This window comes from Myxocyprinus asiaticus, chromosome 16, assembly GCF_019703515.2.
Source record: "Myxocyprinus asiaticus isolate MX2 ecotype Aquarium Trade chromosome 16, UBuf_Myxa_2, whole genome shotgun sequence".
NCBI lineage: Eukaryota > Metazoa > Chordata > Actinopteri > Cypriniformes > Catostomidae > Myxocyprinus > Myxocyprinus asiaticus.
In genome coordinates this window covers 3,490,029-3,511,588 of record NC_059359.1, presented here as the reverse complement: position 1 = coordinate 3,511,588, position 21,560 = coordinate 3,490,029, and the positions used below count along the sequence as shown (strand labels likewise).

General features: G+C 36.4%; 1 protein-coding gene across 2 annotated transcripts in view; it reads right to left on the bottom strand.

Moving 5' to 3' along the window:
* The window catches only part of LOC127454298 (protein argonaute-3-like), a 70,620-nt gene that overhangs the window by 37,468 nt on the left and 11,592 nt on the right, over nt 1–21,560 (bottom strand). For both annotated transcript variants that reach the window (XM_051721400.1, XM_051721401.1), the window contains exons 2-5: nt 7,248–7,419; nt 7,048–7,168; nt 6,649–6,857; nt 4,041–4,177 (exon numbers count right to left, since the gene is read on the bottom strand). In XM_051721400.1, the coding sequence (XP_051577360.1) occupies nt 4,041–4,177; nt 6,649–6,857; nt 7,048–7,168; nt 7,248–7,419 (639 nt within the window). The remainder of the gene's footprint in view (nt 1–4,040; nt 4,178–6,648; nt 6,858–7,047; nt 7,169–7,247; nt 7,420–21,560) is intronic.

Sequence of the window (21,560 nt, the reverse complement as noted above, 5' to 3'; positions counted from 1 at the left end):
AAAAAAAGAAAAAGGAAAAAAGGAAGTGTCTTATACAGTATCTTCTGTGTGCATCGTGTGAATTACATCAAAATTTTGCCAAATGTTTGGCTTTGCGGGCTGATCACATTGAAGTGGCTATTGTGGGTCACAGTCATACCGCCACCAACTGGAAGGAAGTGTGGCACTTTTAAAGGACTTTTTCCCCTTACCTACTAAAATAACATGAGGGCGTTGCATATAATCCCTTAGACACTTCTCTTAGCTAAGGGAAACCATTAAGGGATTTACTACAGTGAGCAAGGCTTTACCGTAATAAAATTCTACTGTTACCATGGACACATGTCCCTACCTACTTTCAGAAGATCGTAATTATCCCGACCAATATTTGGGCAGTTTTCCCACATAGAAAATACTTGAACTTTCTACTATATTTTTATTTTCATTTAAATGACTATTAAACTTTCTCAGTATCATTATTAATAAGTAAATTATTGTCCGACCTCTGAGGTGGCAAATAAATGCACATGGGGAGCGTTGTCACGTGACAACTGTTCCTTTTCTCAGCAATTTTCAGGCTGCACCAATCACAGTCGTTTGTGATTACTGCATAAAATTATATATATATATATATATATATATATATATATATATATATATATATATATATATATATATATATATATATATATATATTTTTTTTTTTTTTTAACTAATTTCTGGGGGAAACATAAGCGGATTTCCATTTGTATGATGTACAATCCTAGAAATGAATAGATTCAAACACTTTTTTGAGTTCCAATTTTTCCAGTGTAAAAAAAATAAAAAATAAAATAAAATAAAATCCTGAGTTTTGCATGCAGAAAAATTAATGAAGGATTCTGCTTTTACAGCCGGTAAGAGCCCTCGAGAAAGACACCTTTGAATTTTAATGACTGTGTCAGGTAAGTGGTGGATGGTGGTGCAAGATATTTAGATGCTTGTATAACTGTGCAGAGAACTGATTGCAACTGATTGAAATTAAGAATAGTAGTGGCGGTCAGCAAGACTGTAAGATATATAGCCTATATACATATTTGCGATATATAGCAAATTAACTTGCGTCATGATTTTAATGCATCCATTTATACAGTTTATAAAGATGCAGAGAGCAGGCACATTTCTGTGTGTGTTCCTATTAGATCACCCTCCAGCTTGTTGGCAATTTTTCATATTATGTGACGGTCAAATATGTACTCCTGCAATAGTTTGTCTATAGCAAAATAAATCGCCTTGACCAACTGTACTCTTCAATTGGTTATATAAACCAAGCCATCTTGTTTTCTGAAACTCTTTAACTTCCCAACCTTAAGGTTTACTTAGACAAATGGCACTTAAGGGCTTTTATAAACCCCTTAAATATCACTTTATGGTTATTTTCTGCAACTCCTTTAAATTTAAGGGAAACTTTAGGCCGTTCTTAAGGGAAAATTACATTTAAGGTGATTTATGCATCCGGGCCTAAGTATTTTAAGTTCATATGTGACGCTGTTCCTGCGACAGCCCCAGAGCTCCGATGCTCTGTGTATACGCCAGCATCCGAATTCACTCACTCATTCCGTTCACTCACTGCTGAGATATAGTGCAATCTCTGCCATTTACTATATAGGAAATAGTAAATGAGTGAACGATTTCGGACACAGCGATCGATTTTGATAGCATAAAAATTAATAAGGATTGATATTTTATTGAATTTAGACATTTTTGATTACATAACATAAAAATAGAGGATCAGTCAGGATTTTTTCTCCAGTTAGCCCCTATTTTTGATGTTTTGGATAAAATGGTTGAGTCCATTTTCATCAGTGGACCCTCATATTAGGCTCATTTGAAATATCAAATGCCCTTCCTTGAAAGTAGACAAGAGTAGGCTGGAGCAGTCTGGGGAGGAGTGAAATAAGAGCTGTCAAGTCAGACAAATCTCACTTCTCATAGTGGATCAGCAAACCACATCACGTGGCCATTTCCTAACTGCACCGTAATTTGATGACCAAACCTTCGTCGTGGCAATGTAACTGATTACGTTGTGACAACCAGAAAAGTGAAATTCCTGGATTCGTTTCCACAACGTAACTTTGAAACGGTGCCAGTCTGTCATGACGACGTTGTGGCAACGGTGTGGATCAATAGCTGTTTGTTGGTAACCAGTTGATAATTTTGGATTTTAATAATTATTCTATGGGTGGACATGCAGTATTCTAACCTAATTTATGCCCTCATTTGCCCAACATTAATTCAGAGGCTATTTAAACAGTTGTGTGAATGAATAACGAATGCAGACTCAAAGTTAAAGTACTTCATTTATTTTGACAGTGAACAGAGAAAAAAAAAAATGCAACATTAAAAGAAACTGAACCCTATTGCCACAGAATTGCAACAAAATTACAAGCCTAAATGACTTCTGTGCTCATATTAAAATCTACTTAGACTATTTTAACACCTAATGCCTAGAATTACATTTGTTAATTTAATTTAAAGCCATTTTAAGAATAAATAAAAATGGTAAATGACTTCATTACAATATAATCTTTAGATCTACATATTTTTTTCAATAAATAATTATATTAAATTATAGCACAAATGTAAAATTAATCAACAATTAGAAACTGGTAGACAGACAGACAAGACAGACAGACAGACAAGACAGACACACAGACAAGACAGACAGACAGATACTCTGAATTCTCTGAACATTTAAATACTCCTCCTAGGTGATTCATGAGACTGTCACCACATTTAGACAGCATTATGCCAAGACATCGAAAATGCTAAATTGCAAACAGATTTTTAAATATCGAACGGTGTTGCCATGGCAATGCAGTAATTTAAATGGCAAAATAGGGAAACAGGAAGTGTCTCATATCTTCTGCGTGCATTGTGTGGTTTAGATCAAAATTGAGTATGTTTTTTCTTGGGGGCTAATCACATGGATGTGGCTATTGTGGGTCACGGTCATAGCGCCACCAACTGGCAGCAGGAACAGACTTTGAAATAGTCTGCTTACTATTGGGCTCTGTAGCACACCCATTTTCACCTACAGTCACCAAAATCGGTACATATAGTTCTCATCAAGCCAAGAAAAACTTTCATACTCACAGTCCTTAGCTCCACCCAATAAGAAGTCGTCCATTTTGGATTTTCTGAAAATCCCAGGCTTTTTTAGTGTTAGAAAACCATGGATTTACTATAGTAATATTGTAGTAACTATGAAACCATGTTTTTTTGCAGAAACCATGCTTTTAATACAGTATCCTGTATCCATATAGTCACCATGGTTTTACTGTAGATTGACCATGGTTAATTTTGTGGTTACTATAGTTTTACTATCAAAATCCAATCTAAATAAATGGAAAATAATCATTACCATAGTTTTTGTTTTCCTGTATTAGTACTATGGTTTTTACTAACAATAAGGTTGAAATATAGTTATTTTAGTAAAATGTAGTTAAACTTTAGTAAGACATTTATATCGAGGGCCCGCAAAACTTACTGCGAGGGCACGCAAAACTATTGTGAGGAAATGCAAAACATACTGCGAGAGAACACAAAACTATTTCAGAAAAAACAATCCCACCCTGTCCTCTTAGGGGCTCTGAAGTTATGCCTTGTCGCTTGTAAATAAAAAAAATAATAAATATATATATATTTATTTCATTTATTTTTTGCCACTTATACTTGATTTAAAAATATGTTGCAAACTAATGGCAACATATTTTTTTAAATGGTTAGATTATACATCCTTAAAAGGTTAAGTTTTAAAAATAAGTTTAGTCATAAAATATACCAACAAGTTATTTCTTGTAAATGTGTCTTGTCTCTTGTAAAATCTTAAATGTTAAAAATACACTGTACTTCTAAAGTTTCATTAAATAATATGTTGCAAGGCCAGTGAAAATGTCACCAGGGCAAGAAAGTAGATTTACTAGTCTACAAGTCCAACCAAAGACAAGCAGAAAAAAAATCCTTGTTTTGTGCCCTACAAACCTTTGCGGATGTCAAGAAACTCAGTGAAGAACCCTCACCATCAATGTTGAGCATCATCTTCCACATGGCCGGCCGAACAGACTGGTGAAAGCCGAACCACACCTCTCTGCCTCCACCCAGAGGATGGTCATAGCCCTCCGGGGCAGAAAAGAATGAACGCCCCACAGGTGTGTATCTGAGAGAAACAGCACAGAGAGCAGAGAAATGAGCACACAAAATAGGTTCAAAGGATACTGCACCTTCAATTTAATGGGTGATGTATCAAATATTCACAGTATATTGATAATGTTTTATTTGACATTTCATGGCCAGCAAAAAACTTTTTTTTTTTTTTTTTTTTGGCAAAGTTTCCTAAAGAGCATTTCTTCAGACTAGTTTTGCAATCCTTCTTTGTTTTGCAACTCGAGTTTGTACGTTTGATTGATTTTACTAAATCAGTCCAAACTGTCCGATTCAATGATTCGTTTACATCACATACATTTTTTTTTTAAAGAATTCTCTGTGTGGCATTTTGCCTACATTAAAATGTTTTAGTTCAAATTAATGTAAATAAATAGTGTTTTATTACTATACTCGGCCTGTTTGGCAGACATCTCGGCCTGGATGAAGGAACACCACCTGCAACTTAACTCAGCGAAGACTGAGCTCCTCATCTTTCCAGCCAGCCCTGCTGTTGAATACAACATCACCGTTCAGCTGGGTTCAACTACAGTAACGCCTTCCAAAACAGTCTAGGGGTAACCATCGATAACCAACTCAATTTCACAGACCACATCTCAAAACAGCATGATCATGTATATTTACACTCTACAATATCAGGAAAATAAGACCCTTCATCTCTGAACATGCCACACAACTTCTTGTTTAGTCACTTGTCATAACTAGACTGGACTACTGTAACGCTCTCATTGCAGGCCTCCCTGCATGCACAATTAGGCCCCTGCAAATGATCCAGAATGCAGCAGCATGTCTGGTCTTTAATGATCCAAAGAGAGCGCATGTTACACCACTCCTGGTCTCTCTTCACTGGCTGCCGGTTGATGCACGTATCAAATTCAAGGCTTTGATGCTGGCATACAGAAGAGTCACTGGGTCTGCTCCAGCATACCTAAAATTATTTCTGCAGAGCTACGTTCCCACCAGAAGCCTGTGGTCGGCAAAGGAACGGCGCCTTGTTGTACCAACACAAAGAGGCACCAAAGTACTTTTTGTTGGTGGAATAACCTTCCCAACTCCATCCGTGAAGCAGACTCACTCTCTGTCTTCAAAAAGCGGCTAAAAACACATCTTTTCCACGAGCACTTAACCATTCACTCATATATATATATAAAAAAAAAAAAAAATATATTATATATATTTTCTTGTTGCATTCTAATCCGTCTTGGATACTACTATTCTGATTCTGATGCTAATGAAACTTTGTAATGCAGCACTTTTCATACCACTGTCTCCTTAAGATGAATCGCTTATGATGTATTATTCCTCTTTTTTTAAGTCGCTTTGGATAAAAGCGTCTGCCAAATGAATAAATGTAAATGTAAAATGTACTATTTTTGTTATACTGATGAATATACTGTAAATATTGTGTGTCAGTATTTGACATATTTGGGAATAAATTATGTATATAACACACAATTAATCAAATTAAAATTTGTGATATATCCACTGTGATGATTAAAAGCACAAAAAGCTGCAAATGTAATGAAATAAATATACAGTCTACGTGTGCTGCACGCTTCAAAATGTATGTGTGAAGCGGCCACTCGTACACTAACAAGCATCATGAGCATTAAGCATGCTGCGTGTGTAATAAATGGCAAAGAGAACAGTGCTTATTCACTGTGAAGTGCACAGAACATGCAGATTTCATATTTATAGAATTAAATCCCAGCCTTTTGCGGTTTAATAAGCACATTAAGCTCTAGATGATTAAAAAAAAAAAAAAGGGAAAAAAAAAGTGACAGAAATATTACTACTAGTAAAATGTAACATTCAATGTAGTAATAATAATAATAATAACAATAGTAATTAATAATATATCATTAATAAATACATTATATATTACAATATAATATCTTGCAAGCAAGAGTGATGTTGGCCTGAATAAAAGTTTTCATCAATGCTTTCATTAATACTGTAATGCTTTGCTGTGTAGCACTGTACTTGACAAAGAAAAAAATAAAAACCAACTCCGACGTTGTGTTTTGGATTGAACTGTGAGGATCTGTATAGAAGCACTTCATTTGATAAAAATAATGCTATGGCGTGCTGGAAAGTAATTGTTCTGTTTTCATTTTATTAAAATTCTATTATTTTTTATTTTTTAATTCCTTTTTAAATTCAATTAAACTTTAAAACACGGAATACAGAAAAATAAAACGGTAAACACAGAATTTATAAAAAAATAAAATGGAATTTGGGAAAAAAAAAATAAATCAAACTGATTTCATAGGGCCCTATATAAAGGAAAGTTATTAAATATCATCAATTAAGTGAAAAACAGTGTTTGAAAACATGCATGTAATGCATGTAGCTAATTTTAGATAACTTTTGACATTTAGATAAAAATATTTTTTGTTCAATCGCAGGCTTAAGTTTGTCAGTGTGTGAATTATCTTGAGATATAATGGCTGTACCAGAACTCACTTCATTGATGGTAGATGTCGTAGTACCACATCCACAGCATGAACTGGGTTAGTGCTGATTGGCTTGTCCAGCTCCAGTGGCTCCGGCATACTGCGACCAGTTAGTACCTCGTGTAACAGGTGCCAGCTCACCAGTGATACAAATTTAATGCTGACCTTAAAGGGTCGGTCTTTGCCCCCCTCACCTGGCAGCGTAACATCCAGGTCCACCTGTTGACACATAATGAGTGATGTAGAGGAACAAAGAAAGAAAGCAGAATGGAAAATGGGTACATTAACAGTTTCAAAATTAAATGCTTTAATGAAACTGAAAACTCAAAATCCCAGTGAGCTGTCTTTCTTACTTTCTTAGGCAGTCTCCTAGCTCACTACATTTTGGAATGAGCTAGTGTTTGCTTACCCCAGTGGGTGCCACAGGTAATGGGTTGGCTGTGTAGAGACTTCTCTTTCCATCATAAACTGGCCTTCGATCCCCAAAGATGGTGACCTTAAAATGCTGCACCATGGAGTCCACAACCTCCCTGTAGAGACAACACCCATTTTAAGGAGTGTGAAAGGAGTCAGTCATAAGCTTCAAGCAGTTCTCCTGCACAGCCTTACCTATTCACTCGGCGTGGACACTTCTCAGGCTTGATGTCGACCTCATACAGGTACACGTCCATCTTGGGGATCTCGACCTGAAAGCAGTTGGCAAGCAGCTTGATGGGCTTCCCCATGGTGCCATAGCCAGGCCTCCGTGGCACGGAGAACAGGGACTGGGCCCCAACGGCTCCTGAAGCAATAGGGACAAAAAAAAAAGACAAATTGTTAGATACTCTTTATATAGACATGGTGCTGGTGTCCAATCATATTTGAGCTGACTTGTCACATTAGGTTTGACATCATTGACACCAAAACAACATTTGTTCATGTGTGAGTTGTAACCAAACAAGACAAATATGCAGGATGGAGGATGAGATTGGAGAGATGCAGAAAAGGGGAAAGTTTTCTGTGAATAAAATGGGATAATGTCAGTAGCAGTTCTAGCTTTTATGGCGCCCTGGGCGAAACCCGCTTCAGCACGCCCCCAAAGTTGTTGACCGGCACCTCGTGCCGCCACACTTGTCTGTGTGGGCGCCTCGTGAAAACGTAACGTTAACTTCATGTTTGTGATTAACAGTAATTGCGGTAAATGTTTTCTTGGCACAAAAATGCCCACTGCACTAGCAGTTTTACATCAGGAGAAAACTTCCAATCTTGGGTTTTGTTAAGAGAAAAAAAAAAAAAATTATGTTAGCAACTTTATGGAGGAGGAATAAAAAAAAAACAAAAAAACAAACGAGGTGATGGTGCAGCTCAATGAATCAAATGTTGCGGCCCTCAGACATGAGCGCGATGGATTGAATGGAACAGAGCACAGATTACAGATTGACTAGAGACACATTTTTAAAAGCTGAACTACTTTTAACTTGACGTGCCATGATGTAACGGCAAAAAGAGACTCTCTCTGTAAACTTGTTTGGAAACAAAAACTTTTTACAATTCCATTTGGTGCTGCAGAAATTAAACACAAGTGCTCCAGACTAAAAAAAAAATTACTTAGGAACCATTGGCTCTTAAACTGAAACATTAAAGAGCCAAATGGCTGTTTTTAGTCATCAAATCACAGAATTGCTCGATTTAGATTGCTGTTCAGAAACAAGATATAAAGCAGACGAAAAGGAAGAAAACTGATAACCCATTAATCGGAGGTTTAATAAACCGTATATATAATTGAGAAGTTAAGTTTGCATTCCCTTTTGTCTCAAATGTTCACACCCCTTTCATAATTTATACAAAATATTTTTTTATAGAGTACTGCTCTTTAGAATCTACATTACAGATATTTACATAAAGTATAGTATGCATATATTAGTGTGTCTTCTTGAGCATCAATGAATGTTTACACATTGCGTAATAGTTGTGCACAAGTCCCTCAATTGTCAAAAAACTTTCAAAAGCTTGATCTCATATACAGTATATATACTGTATGTATATATAAAAAAAATTTGGGAGGATTTTCTCCACTTTTCTACCCAAAATTTGGAATGCCCAATTCCCAGTGCGCTCTAAGTCCTCATGGTGGCATAGTGACTCGCCTCAATCCGGGTGGCGGAGGACGAATCTCAGTTGTCTCCGCGTTTTATCACGTGGCTTGTTGAGCACGTTACCACGGAGATATAGTGCGTGTGGAGGCTTCACGCTATTCTCCGCGGCATTCATGCACAACTCACCCCACCGAGAGCAAACCACATTATAGCGACCATGAGGAGGTTACCCCATGTGACTCTACCCTCCCTAGCAACCAGGCCAATTTGGTTGCTTAGGAGACCTGGCTGGAGTCACTCAGCACACCCTGGATTCGAACTCACAGCTCCAGGGGTGGCAGTATTGAAGAAGATTCTTGAGCAAAATCAAGATTTAATGCTCGGTCTGTAATTATAATCCAGAAATATAATTGTTTTCAATGCCTTTGAAAAGCCTGTTTCCTCAAAGCTTAAAAGCAGAATAATTATTTTATTTAAACACCAATAACAAACATGCTCTGTTGTAAAATATTGTTTTTTATTCATGAAAAAAAAAAAAAAAAAAAAGTGTGTGTTTACCTTGATTCTACTTTAAATTATTGAGGTTTTTCTACTGATCCTTATTGTTCCTAATAAGCCCACTGAGCAAACAACCCATTGAACCTCATGTTAAACTGAACTCCTTGTCAACGCTACAAACTGAACCTGTTTTCATTGCAGGGAGAAAAATGTAAAGACAGGGAACAAAATTATAAGGACTGCCAGATTCAGAAATTAAAGATTTAATTAACTGGTTACGATGTTTGAGGTCTTTAGTTAGTAAAATCTGAAGCATTTACATTTTTAAATGCATAGTGGGCTTATTAAAAACACATGTGGGCTTAAATGGTACACATGTTCCTTATAAGCCCACTCCGGACTTATCATGTTTGCAGTTTAAGTAACTTAATTTTGTCAGTTTATCACAAAACATAACATGAGTGTTTAGATGAAAGATTAACCTTTGATTTAATACTCATTTTATTGGAAGGCTGTTAACATTTATATAAGAAAACATGTAAAACTTAGATTTGGGTGGGCTTAATTGGGTCACTTTCCCTATCGAATCATTCTGAATTGGCAAAGAATTTTTTGAATCGAATTGAAAACCTATGAATCCTTTCAACCCAAAAATTCACACCCCTGGCGCAAGTACAGAGAATAATAATATGATTTAAAATCTCATGTAAACGTCTCATGACACTGTGGTGGGAATTTTCATGACCTTCAGAAAAACAATTACAAAAATGACAAGAATCTCTTGTGAAGCATGAACATATTAGGGATTGTGCACAAGTACTCGTTCAGCTTTAAATATTTGATTAATAAAAATACTACTCGAAAATATTGCAATTTGTTTTTTTTCTTTGTGCCTTTGCTTGTCATAGGCAACATTGAACATTTCCATTAGTTCACCCAAAAAGAAAATTGTGCCATTAAGTTGTTGTATTGCTTTAGAAGACTTGTTCAGAAGAGTGTAAGTTTCAATGTGTGATGTGAGTGCAAATGCTGTTTTTTTTTTTATCTAGATCTTGTTGTTTATGCATAGTCCTAATTTTTTTCATAAGAAAAACATGTTCAAAAGTTGAAGGTTGAAATTAAATTATAATATCAAGTAACTGATTACTCCTATTTTTGTGTTCGAGTACTTGACTACAAAATAACTCAAAATTCCCCATCCCTAGTACAGTACATACACACACTAGTACAGTTGGACATTGTTAGAAAACAAATTAAATCAACTAGTGAGTGTGACATTTTTTTATTTTGATAATGATTTTACATTAGGCATTCTAGAAACACCCTCCTATGGATAAAATGAATGAAAAGAATATCCAGGCTGCTTAAAATGTGGGCGCTCATTGTTGCACTCTATAACTGCTTTCCTTTTTCACTTGGTGGGCCTATTAAAACAGACACAGTGGCCACTGCGAGAGGACCCCAGTCTTTCACATGTCGCCAGACGAACAGGGGGGTCTGAAACTCCACACAACACTGCCACAGTACGAGCCTTTGTCATGGAAATTACCGTGCCTCAAGTAGACGGATAACGATTTGATTTTACGCCGAACACAGACTCGCCGACATGCACCCCATCCCGGAGACATTTAGATTCAGACCCAGGCTTGAGGGAGTGACAGGGATCTTGGGAATGTTCTGAGCCGAGCATGGAGGGGGTGTACATGGAGACAGCGAAGCCGGAGGATGCCGCTTTTAATCCTCCGCACATGAAACCACACACTGTACTCTTCAAATGAGTCATTAAACCACACTTTCTTGACTCTAGTCTCAGCGCAGAGCTTACTTTCCCACCGCCACCCACTCTCAAGCATACGTACACCAAACTCGCTCACTTGTCATTTCCGTTGAGAGGGAAACGTAGTCAAGCACCAAGGCCACTCAGATAAAAGAGGGAGTGAAGCGGAGAATGAAATGTATACAGATCAGAATAGAGCTGGCGTATGAAATAGTCACTGAAGTGGGTTTTGATGCCCAATGGATGTCACTGATAGTGAATGGACGTCATTTGATAGTGGTCAACCAGTCGATAGGTGTGTCAAAAGTATTGGATCTTCAGCATTAAGTCAATAATAAAACAATTATAAAAAATAAAAAGTAACAATACCACTCTTTTTACAATACAGTATTTGTAAAAAAACAGTTCAAAGCGGTATTGCTAATTTATCTAATCAGCCAATCGTGTGGCAGCAGTGCAGTGCATAAAATCGTGCAGATGTGGGTCAGGAGCTTCAGTTAATGTTCACATCAACCATCAGAATGGGGGAAAATGTGATCTCAGTGATTTGGAGTGTGGCATGATTGTTGGTGCCAGACGGGCTAGTTTGAGTATTTCTGTAACTGCTGATCTCCTGCGATTTCAAACAACAGTTTCTAGAGTTTACTCCGAATGATGCCAAAAACATCCAGTGAGTGGCAGTTCTGTGGACGGAAACGCCTTGTTGATGAGAGAGGACAACAGAGAATGGCCAGACTGGTTTGAACTGACAAAGTCTACGGTAACTCAGATAACCGCTCTGTACAATACTGTGGTGAGAAGAATATCATGTCTGAATGCTATTCTGAGACGCGGGTTGGCGCTGTTTTGGCAGCACAAGGGGGACCTACAAAATATTAGGCAGGTGGTTTTAATGTTGTGGCTGATCTGTGTATACAGTAGTACGTCTATATATAGTATTATACAGGGTAGCCCCAAAAAAAAACAGGGCAACTATGTTTGATTGCTCATCTCTTAAAAATGCATAAAGGCGTTCGCACGATTGTTGGCGTACTTCTACTACTTTGTGTAAACAACAAAATGACGTCACTGTGATGTCATTGTGAGCAACAACTTGCTACAAATAAATACAGAAGTAAATAGTTTAGCTAAGTTTTCAATGGCAGCAAACTTGGGTGCTTCTCTTTCACGATGTGGCACAATTTTTGGGGGGGGCCAAACAATTTACTTACTTATTTGTAGCAAGTTGTTGCAGTGATGTCATTTCGTTGTTTACAAAAAGTCAGAAGTACGCCACAAATCGTGCAAACGCCTTTATGCATTTTTAAGAGATGAGCAATCAAACATAGTGGCCCTGTTTTTTTTGTTTTTTTATTGTTTATCAATTCGATTCCAATTTAGATTCCAATCCTTTTGGGTATATTTTGGTTTTAATTTCCATTTTGCTTACATATGAAAGAATTTATCTTTCAGCGAATGCTGTTAATTATATAAGGAACTTTCTAACTTGGTACATAATGAAAATATTATTTTAAAAATTTGTTTTATTACTTTGGAATCTATTTGGTCACATTTATAGCTTATAATATGTACAAAATCCATGTCCAAAATCCATCCAAAATCGGTTTTACCGATCAATCGGTGCCAATATTTTCTTTTTGAACTATCAAAATCGTGATCCTCTGTGACCGGTGCTATTTTGATTAGATAATCAAGTAATCTAAATTAAAACGAGGGTATGCAAGGAAAAATTGGACTATATGGAAACATGCCTTTTCAACACATACATTGTGTCTCCAACTTCATATCTTGTGAATAATAATAAACCTGTGGGGGTCATACCATATGTTGCAGGGCTCCCTGTTCTTCTATTCTATTCTGCAAAAGGAATATTTGGGAATCTTAAATGTATATTTCCTACTGACACACTAAAGCTGAAGATATAAATAATTATCTTAAGACAAATCTTATGTGACTAAGACGTTTGCACTGTAGTGTGAGTGTGTGTGTGTTTGTGTGTGTATAAACTCTTTATCTGGTGAATATATAGGCTCTAAAAAGCTTAATTTGGCAAATACTTAAATATAGAGCATTGTAATGGAGCCAAGTCTCCATCAATTCAAAATAAGAGTCCGCAGTGTGTTTTGGGCTTGTTTAAAGTTAAAAATTCCACATTATGCACCAAATCTTCATTTGTTCTTGTTATTATTGGGATTTTGATTGAACAATAAACTAAATCTAGGATTTTATTAATTTTGGACTCTTGTAGCCTCTATGTTTGTGCCCATCACAGTCAGATTTTTTTTAATTGAATTTAAAAACCATCAGCTGATTAATCGTTTATCTGCCTTTTCCACCACCTTAGTTATCGGTACCGGCAAAATCCACTATCGCTCAACCTCTAATCTTGATGTCTTGAAGTATTTACACTGATATGCAGAACAAGTACTACAACAGTACGGTCTCTTTAAAAATAGCAGCAGTTCAGTGTTGTATGAAAGAAGTGTTTTGGTTGAGCGCATATTAATGAGAGTGGAGTTGCACATCTTCTTTACTACATCCATGCTATGTGTGATTAGAATTTAAATATTTCTAGTTTGTTGTTTTTGATCAACTGACCACATAATGTCTCTTTTAATATCCTTTTTGTTGCGTGGATCGCGTCTTTGGACACACATTACAAGGGAAAAGTCAAACTTTTACTCTCAACATGCATGACAGGATCTCGCCGCTGAACTTTGCCACTACACTACTCAGTGTAGTGAAATCTGAATTTACCAGCCAGTGGCTAATTTTTTGTCACATAGCATGAAATTTGGTTACTTGTCTTCTGTTATTTGGCCAAGCAGAAGTGGTTATCAGCAATGATAACATGTTGATGATAATCTCAAAACAACCAAATACTGGCAGATTAACCAGCTTGGCCAATATATCAGTCTATCACTAGTCACTGTTCACCAACAGATCTCAGGTCATTATGTTTTGATCACATGGGTGTGTCGGAAATTACATTGTAATTTCAACATCCTGTCATGAAAATGCCTGCAAAAATGAAGGCAGAGACAGTCTGCTTTTGGCATATCAAAATCAAGAGCTTGATGCCCTTTTTTTCTGCATGCATGCAAATTAAAACAAAAATCTACAGCACATAACAGCACAGAAGGCAACAGTCTAGGAGATGTGTGACACAAAGATTACACTACTCCTTACTGCTGGCAAAATCATGGCTGTCCTCAGGTGACCCATAAACAGGGACTAATAAGGGCAAGAAGAGACCATGACTGGAGAGGCATTTACTGAGACTATGCCATCTGCATACTTTTAGGTGCAGCCAGTAATTTTAGGAGTTTCTATTATCTGAAATAACTTTTAATATGTGAAACGTATGTTTCAATCTATTATTTCGCCCTAATCAGCCTCACATAGCTATAGTGAAAGGCACCGTGCTAACCCTCCCCCTCTCTTTTGCTCTCACACAAACTCTCTCGGGAGCAAAGTCAGCGCACCCCCACGACTCACTGGGATTGTGTACAGTTGTTTAGCAATGGAAAAGCTGTACAAGAATGGCGACACTCGCTGCTGCGTAGACTTAAACGTACACTTTGGCAATTTAAAGCGATGTTATTCATGACGAGAGCCACTTTTTATTCTACACGCGATCTCTCTCAGTTTCTCTCGCATGCACACACACGCACGCACACAACCTTGTTACTCCAATGCCGAAAAGCAGTGCATACTCTGTTACTAGTTCTACAGTGACGTTTTCGAACTAGTAACGAAGGCTTGAGCTGTATCAAAGCTAGATACCCTTGATCAATCGGTAAAGAAAGAAGCAGATTTTATTACAGTCTCTTCAATATAACAACACATCACAACAAGTGAATGATTTACTTTTTTACTATAAATGCTGACGTTAGAAAATTATCCGACATTGGCACATAATTCTGCTGTACATCATGTGGTTGTGTGATAGTTTATAAGACCATATCACTAGATTCTGGTATTATAACCTTCTAGTTATTTACACTGCGGTCAATGCAAGCGAAACTTTCACATTCGCCGGAACTGCAGCCGCTGCTTACTTCGCGTTGCAAAATAAGATGGATATTATCTGGATATCTGTGGGAAACACACTCCCCCTCCCCCTCTCTTAAGCTCTCTCTCACACGTGGACACACATAAATATACGCATTACGTACACACTAACTCGCAAGCGAAAAACAGAGCCGTCATATCAGCACACACCTGCATCTCAGTTGGGTTGAAAACAGGTGTTAAGGTTTACATCGGAGAAGCTAGATACAAAAATGGCGAAACATGCAGCTTGGCAATTTTAAAGCGATGTTACTTCTGATGAGAGCTGCAACAAAAAAGGTAATCCCAGAAGCGATCTCTCTTAGTTTCTGAGCTTCTCTCAAAAATAAATTCACGCACAAACTCTGTTGCTAGTTCTAAAGGGATGTTTTCAAACTATCAATGAAGGCTTGAGCTGTATCAAAGCAAGACACTGAATCTGTGGCGGGAGAAAGTAGTTCCACTCACAAGAGCGTTTTAAGGACGAAAACCAGAAAATGTCGAGATAAAACCCTTAATGTCTTAAGGTGTGGTAACCGTGATATAAGCAGAATAATTGACTCCGGCCCGTTGAATTATTGAAAAATAATGCACACCCGAGGTGGTAATGCGGTCACGATGCACTTTTCTGGTTTTCGCCACGGAATCAGCGTCTTGCTTTGATACAGTCGTAGCCTTCATTGCTAATTTGAAAACGTCACTTTAGAACTAGCAACGGAGGACAGCGAGGCTTGCGTTGCTTTACTGGAGCACTTACTGGAGTAATAAGGTAGTGCATTTGTGTGTGAATTTGTTTTTGAGGGATCGAAAGAGAGAAGCTCAGTGATCGCTTCTGGGATTACCATTTTTGTTGCAGCTCTCGTCAGAAGAAACATCGCTTCAAAATCGCCAAGATGCAAGTTTAAGCATTTCTCAGCAACAGCGAGTGTCGCCATTTTTATAGCCGATGTAAACCTTAACAACAGTTTTCAACCCCACTGAGATTCAGGTGTGTGCTGAGATGACAGCTCTGTTTTTTGCTCTGGAGTGTGTGCGTAATGCGTATAATGTATGTGTGTCCTCTTTTGTAAGTCGCTTTGGATAAAAGCGTCTGCCAAATGAATAAATGTAAATGTAAATGTGTCCATGTGTGAGAGAGCTTAAGAGAGGAGTAGGGGGAGTGCAAGGGTGTTTATCACAAATATTTCAGATAATACAGAAACTGTTGTATTGATCAAGTGTATCACAGCTCAAGCATTCGTTGCTAGTTCGAAAAAGTCACTTCAGAACTAGCAACAGAGGATGTGCTGCTTTTCAGCATTGGAGTAACAAGGTTGTGTGTGTGTGTGTGAAAATGAAAGAAACAGATTTACTTGAAAAATAATTGCACACCTTAGAACATCCGTCAACCAATCAGAATCAAGCATTCAACAGACCCGTGGTATAAACAACCCTACAATATGCTTAGGGAAAGCGCAGTTTAAGAAACAAAGATGAAAGTGATGAAATCATAAAATAATACAAAAACACGAACCTGACATTCCATTTCATTTTCACAAATTCAATACAAGCATTAAAAAGGAATATTCCAGGTTCAATACAAGTTAAGCTCAAATCGACAGCATTTGTGGCATTATGTTGACTACCACAAAAAACAATTTTGCCTCGTCCGTCCTTTTCTTCAAAAAAGGCAAAAATCGAGGTTACAGTGAGGCACTTACAGTATAATGAAATCAAATCCGGAAAATATTTGGATGGTTAAAAGGTTGAAATGTAAAGCTTATAATTCTATAGAAGCACTTGCGTTAATACTTCTGTTAAAACTTGTGTATTATTTGAGCTGTAAAGTTGTTAAATCAAAGTTATTACAGTCTTTTAGGGTTTACTCCATTACATTGTCATGGCAACGAAGTTGTAAACTTTACACAGAAATAGTTAGTAAGCAATTTTAGCACACTAAAATCATGTTGACATGCATATTGTTTGCATCTTATGGCTACACCTGTGAAACAACAAGTATTTTAATGTTTACTAACTGGCCCCATTGACTTCCACTGTAAGTGTCTCACTGTAACAGATTTTTGCTTTTTTAAAGAAAATGAGGGGCGAGCTGAAATACATTTTTGTGGTAATCAACATTGTCACAAATGCTGTCGATTGAGCTTAACTTGTATTGAACCCGGTATATTATTTTAATTGGGGAACACTAGGGAATTTATTAGGTTTACACCAAAGTCTTTCTAGCAAGTCAGTCCACTGTCGGCCATATTTGGAACGCTTTTAGGAAACCATTTACAGTCATGCCAGTGCAGCTACTATCTACTTGAATGGAGAAAGACCAAAATCTCAAAAATGGTTGGTCAAGATTACGATCAAAGCACACATTTCAAGTCAACATTAAAATCTGACAATATTGGTATCATAAATTGTAATTTTTTAACTCATATTACGCTAAAAAACACAATTTTCCCGGCTTGTATAGCTAATGCACATGTGCGTTCTAAAGTTGATTGACAGATGATGTATGTATCTAAAAGACGATTGGTTCTTTTAACTGCAAGGCGGGACTTCCTTTCTACGTCTGTTGACCGTTGGGTGCTCATAGCTCAGTGGTTGAGCATTCCAATTTCTCCCATTCATTTTAATAGAAGTGGCTCATCTCTGCTAAATAATCTTGGTTCACACCTAATAGGAAAACTGGTGTTTTTTTATTCAATTAATCATTAAACAAACTGTTGTAGCTATTTTATTTAAGTAGAAATAATGTGGGTTGTGTTGAACTTTCCAGAGGTAATGGTTTATTTATATTTCATTTATTATGTTTAAATTTGTGTCTTTAGATCTTAATTTGAATTGGTAATTTTCCACCTGTTGTCGATCGATTATCGAAGATTTTCCCGATGATTATCGTTATATATCTGGAGTTTTCGGACAGAAATATGGCTACCCATTGCACAATATTCTTTGTGTTTTCAAACATATTTCCCAACAAACCTTTGCTAAAGTGTGAGCGGCAGAGTAAATTAAAAGAGGAAGAGTTTCGCACATCGTACATATCAGACAGACGACATGCCGCACTCTAAAATTCGGAATTACTTTCTATGAAGGTAAGCACATACCGTGAGCTTGTTCTCTCTCAAGGCCGCTCAAAAATCTGCAGCGCAATGGAGCGTAACTCACATAGTTTTCCATTGAATTCTACCCACATCATTATGGGACAAAGACTATTTTCTCGAGCCATCAGTGGATGATTTATTGTGTATATGTATCTTTCATATATCCTACTCGATGTATTTTCAGTTGAATTAAACCTCTTCAAAGATGTATACAGAAAAATTGCATAATAACTTCTAATCATTCAGTTTGTGCAGTTAAACCAGTTTCATCCCTACAAACTCGTTAACATCACCTACATCAAAAACCTTTGTAACTTGTGTGTATGCGTCCTGTGCAAGGAGCTATAAAATACTTGTCCTACGTTTTGATACCTGTGCCTTGCGATCTGCTTCAGTAAATTTTATAACACCCTCTTGTGGTCTCCCAATGCTATTACGCCAACTGAGTGAATTGGAAATCACACAAATTCGATTTCTAATTTAAATGTCGGCTAATGTTAATGTTAAAATATATCGATAAAATAACGTGCTGATCAATAATCAATATATCAATATTTTATGACATGCCTACTACTTGGGTCACAGCAAATAGGGCCAATAGTTGAAAATTGGAGACGGTAAATGTTTGGAGTAGGGGAGGTGGTTATATGGTTATGTATGACCACTTAGTTATTTTAATTGATTTTTCGTCTTGTTTGAAATGCAACATGAATTTAGAAATATCTTTGGTTGAAGTTTTTTCGTGTTTCAATAATTGAATTAAATATTTAAAGCAAAAATGACTGGTGCAAATGAAATGCATGCAAATTATTCACTGATCCCTTGGCAGTGGGGTTGACGATGTTATCGGATACTGCAATCTTTTTTTTTATAATAATATCGTGAAAATATTTCTTGCATATCTCCCAGCCCTATCTGAGACCCATAAACATGCAAAGAGAAATTCACAATTACTTACAAACACTTACTACTAACCAACCAATATGGTCTCTTTCCAGACATCCACTGAAAAATGCACTACTGTATTCTGAGCTCCCTCTACCTCTCTAGCACACTACAAAAAATACACACACAATACAGCTGTTGTGCGCCTAATCCATAGAGGCTTGGGTTGTGGGAACGGAACGAGTGCTTGATGGCAGGACATAATGGCGTCAGTCACAGGGTTCAGACGCTCCAAGTGAAGGAACGCTGATGGGAAGCTGGAGCGCATGTGTCTTTGCGCATATACAGTTGCAGCCACCAAACGGCACTCTCCAGAGGAAAGATGAATCCTCAGAAAGATCAATGTTTTCCAAACTGTTTTAAAGGGCAAATAAAACGCACATTAAAATAATTATGTTCACACTGTCACTTAAATTTTATATTGTAGGGCCCAATGAAATCTATGTTATGTTTTCCAAATGGACTCTTTTCACATACTGTGATAACGCGTTTCTGCCATTAGTAGTAGCATAAATCTAGCAAACTTTATACTTGCAATTTTTTTATTATTTTGTGTAAATTTATATCGTTATATTTTGTATATATATGGTAATATTATACAAAGTATAACTAATTATTTACACAAAATAATTAAATTGCAAAATTGTCAAATGAAAATTTTTTTTTAAATCAAATGAAAATTAAATATATATTAAAAATATGGGGCATGGGCATTATGAAATGATTTTGTAGTCAAATACTCTAACCCACAAAAAAACTAGTACATTTTTAAATGCAAGTAAAAAATAACAAGTATGACACGTACGTGAAACTTAACCAATAACGGTTTCAAAATAAGCTAACTTCAACAAACTCTGCGTTTCTTTTGGAAAAAAATTAAATGAACAATAAGCATTAATTAAATTGTCAACACATTTCATTACAATTCTCACTGCATTAATGAATACATTAACCACAAGATTTGTTGACACATTCAGAGGAAATGTACAGTATAATTCACCGTTGCCTACAGCAGGCAAACGCGCAATGCAAAATCAATTTGCGATTTTCTAGCAGTATTTTTAATGGTTGGTGCGGAACGAGTACTCCATTAGCTGATTACTTGTGCACATCTCTAAACAACATATTATTATTATTATTATTACAGTCAATATTACAAACAGAAGTCAAATATTTCTGTCAAAATATCTGCAATTTCAAATATCCAGTTAAACTGAGCTTTTTCTTTGCAGAAAACTGAAGATCTAAAGATCAGTGCGAGCATTAAACCGTAAAAAACTACAATTTAATTAAATCTATAGTCTGCATGTGCTGCATTCTTCACAGTGAATGAACGCTCTGCTCTACTATACACAGAAAAACACTATGAAGCTCATTAGGGCTGGGTATTGATACAGATTTTCCGATTCGATTCTGATTCACAAGCTCTTGATTCGATATAGATTCATATGGATACATTTCTGTAACAATGTCCATTTTACTTGCATATAAAATATTTTCTCTCTCAGCTAATTCTCTTAATTATAAACGAACCTTCTAGGTACAAATCGAAAATATTAATTTAACAAATTATGTTTTAGTGATTTTTCAGCAAACTGGTCATTTTATCTTTTGGAAAATGTTCAAATTCAGTCTATTTCATCAATTAATGTCTTGAAATGACATATGTTGCATATATACAGTATTTTTATTACATTTTTGTTGTTTACTTGCATAATTTACATTGATATTTAGAGCATGTGCTTAATCGGTACCGTCTCTTTAAGACTAGTGGCATCAGCCAGTAAGCACATATAATGAGAGAAGACGTGTGTAATTTTAGTGCATCCATTTGTGATTAGAATTAAAGTTTTTAATTAGATTGTTCAATGACATATGGATCCATGGATATTGTCTTCGGACACACAGGACGAGTTAAACCAAACTTTTACTCTCAACACGCAGTAAAATAATCTTTGTGCCAATTATAACTTCTCCACTATACTTCTCAATAACTGGTGAGTGAAATCTGAACATTTACCAGCCAGTGGCTAATTGTAGACATTTTTAGTCACATAGCGTGAGATTTGGTTGCACATGTGAGTGATTTAATTGCACTGTAGAGGGTTGCCACATAGAGTGAAAGATCGATCTTAGGATTTAAGAATCAATATCGAGATCGTTCAAATGAAGAATGCTATGCATAGGGGAAAAAAAAAAAAGATATTTTTACACATCCCTAATGTTCTTGATGCTTTGTTTTCAGCTTAAAGTGAGCAGAACATGTAGACTATATTTATTTTGGCCTAATTAAATTAAAGTCTTTCGCACACTAGGACATATCCCAATTGTAATTCCATTTTTTGGACTGGATTCTGTCCATAAACATCACGAAAATCACAAGATGTTAGTGTTTGTAAGTGTTTAAGCTTAAAGTAACCCTTTCAAATTATTTTAATACGGAAAATGTAGAAAATTTTACCAAACAATTTCAGAAAAG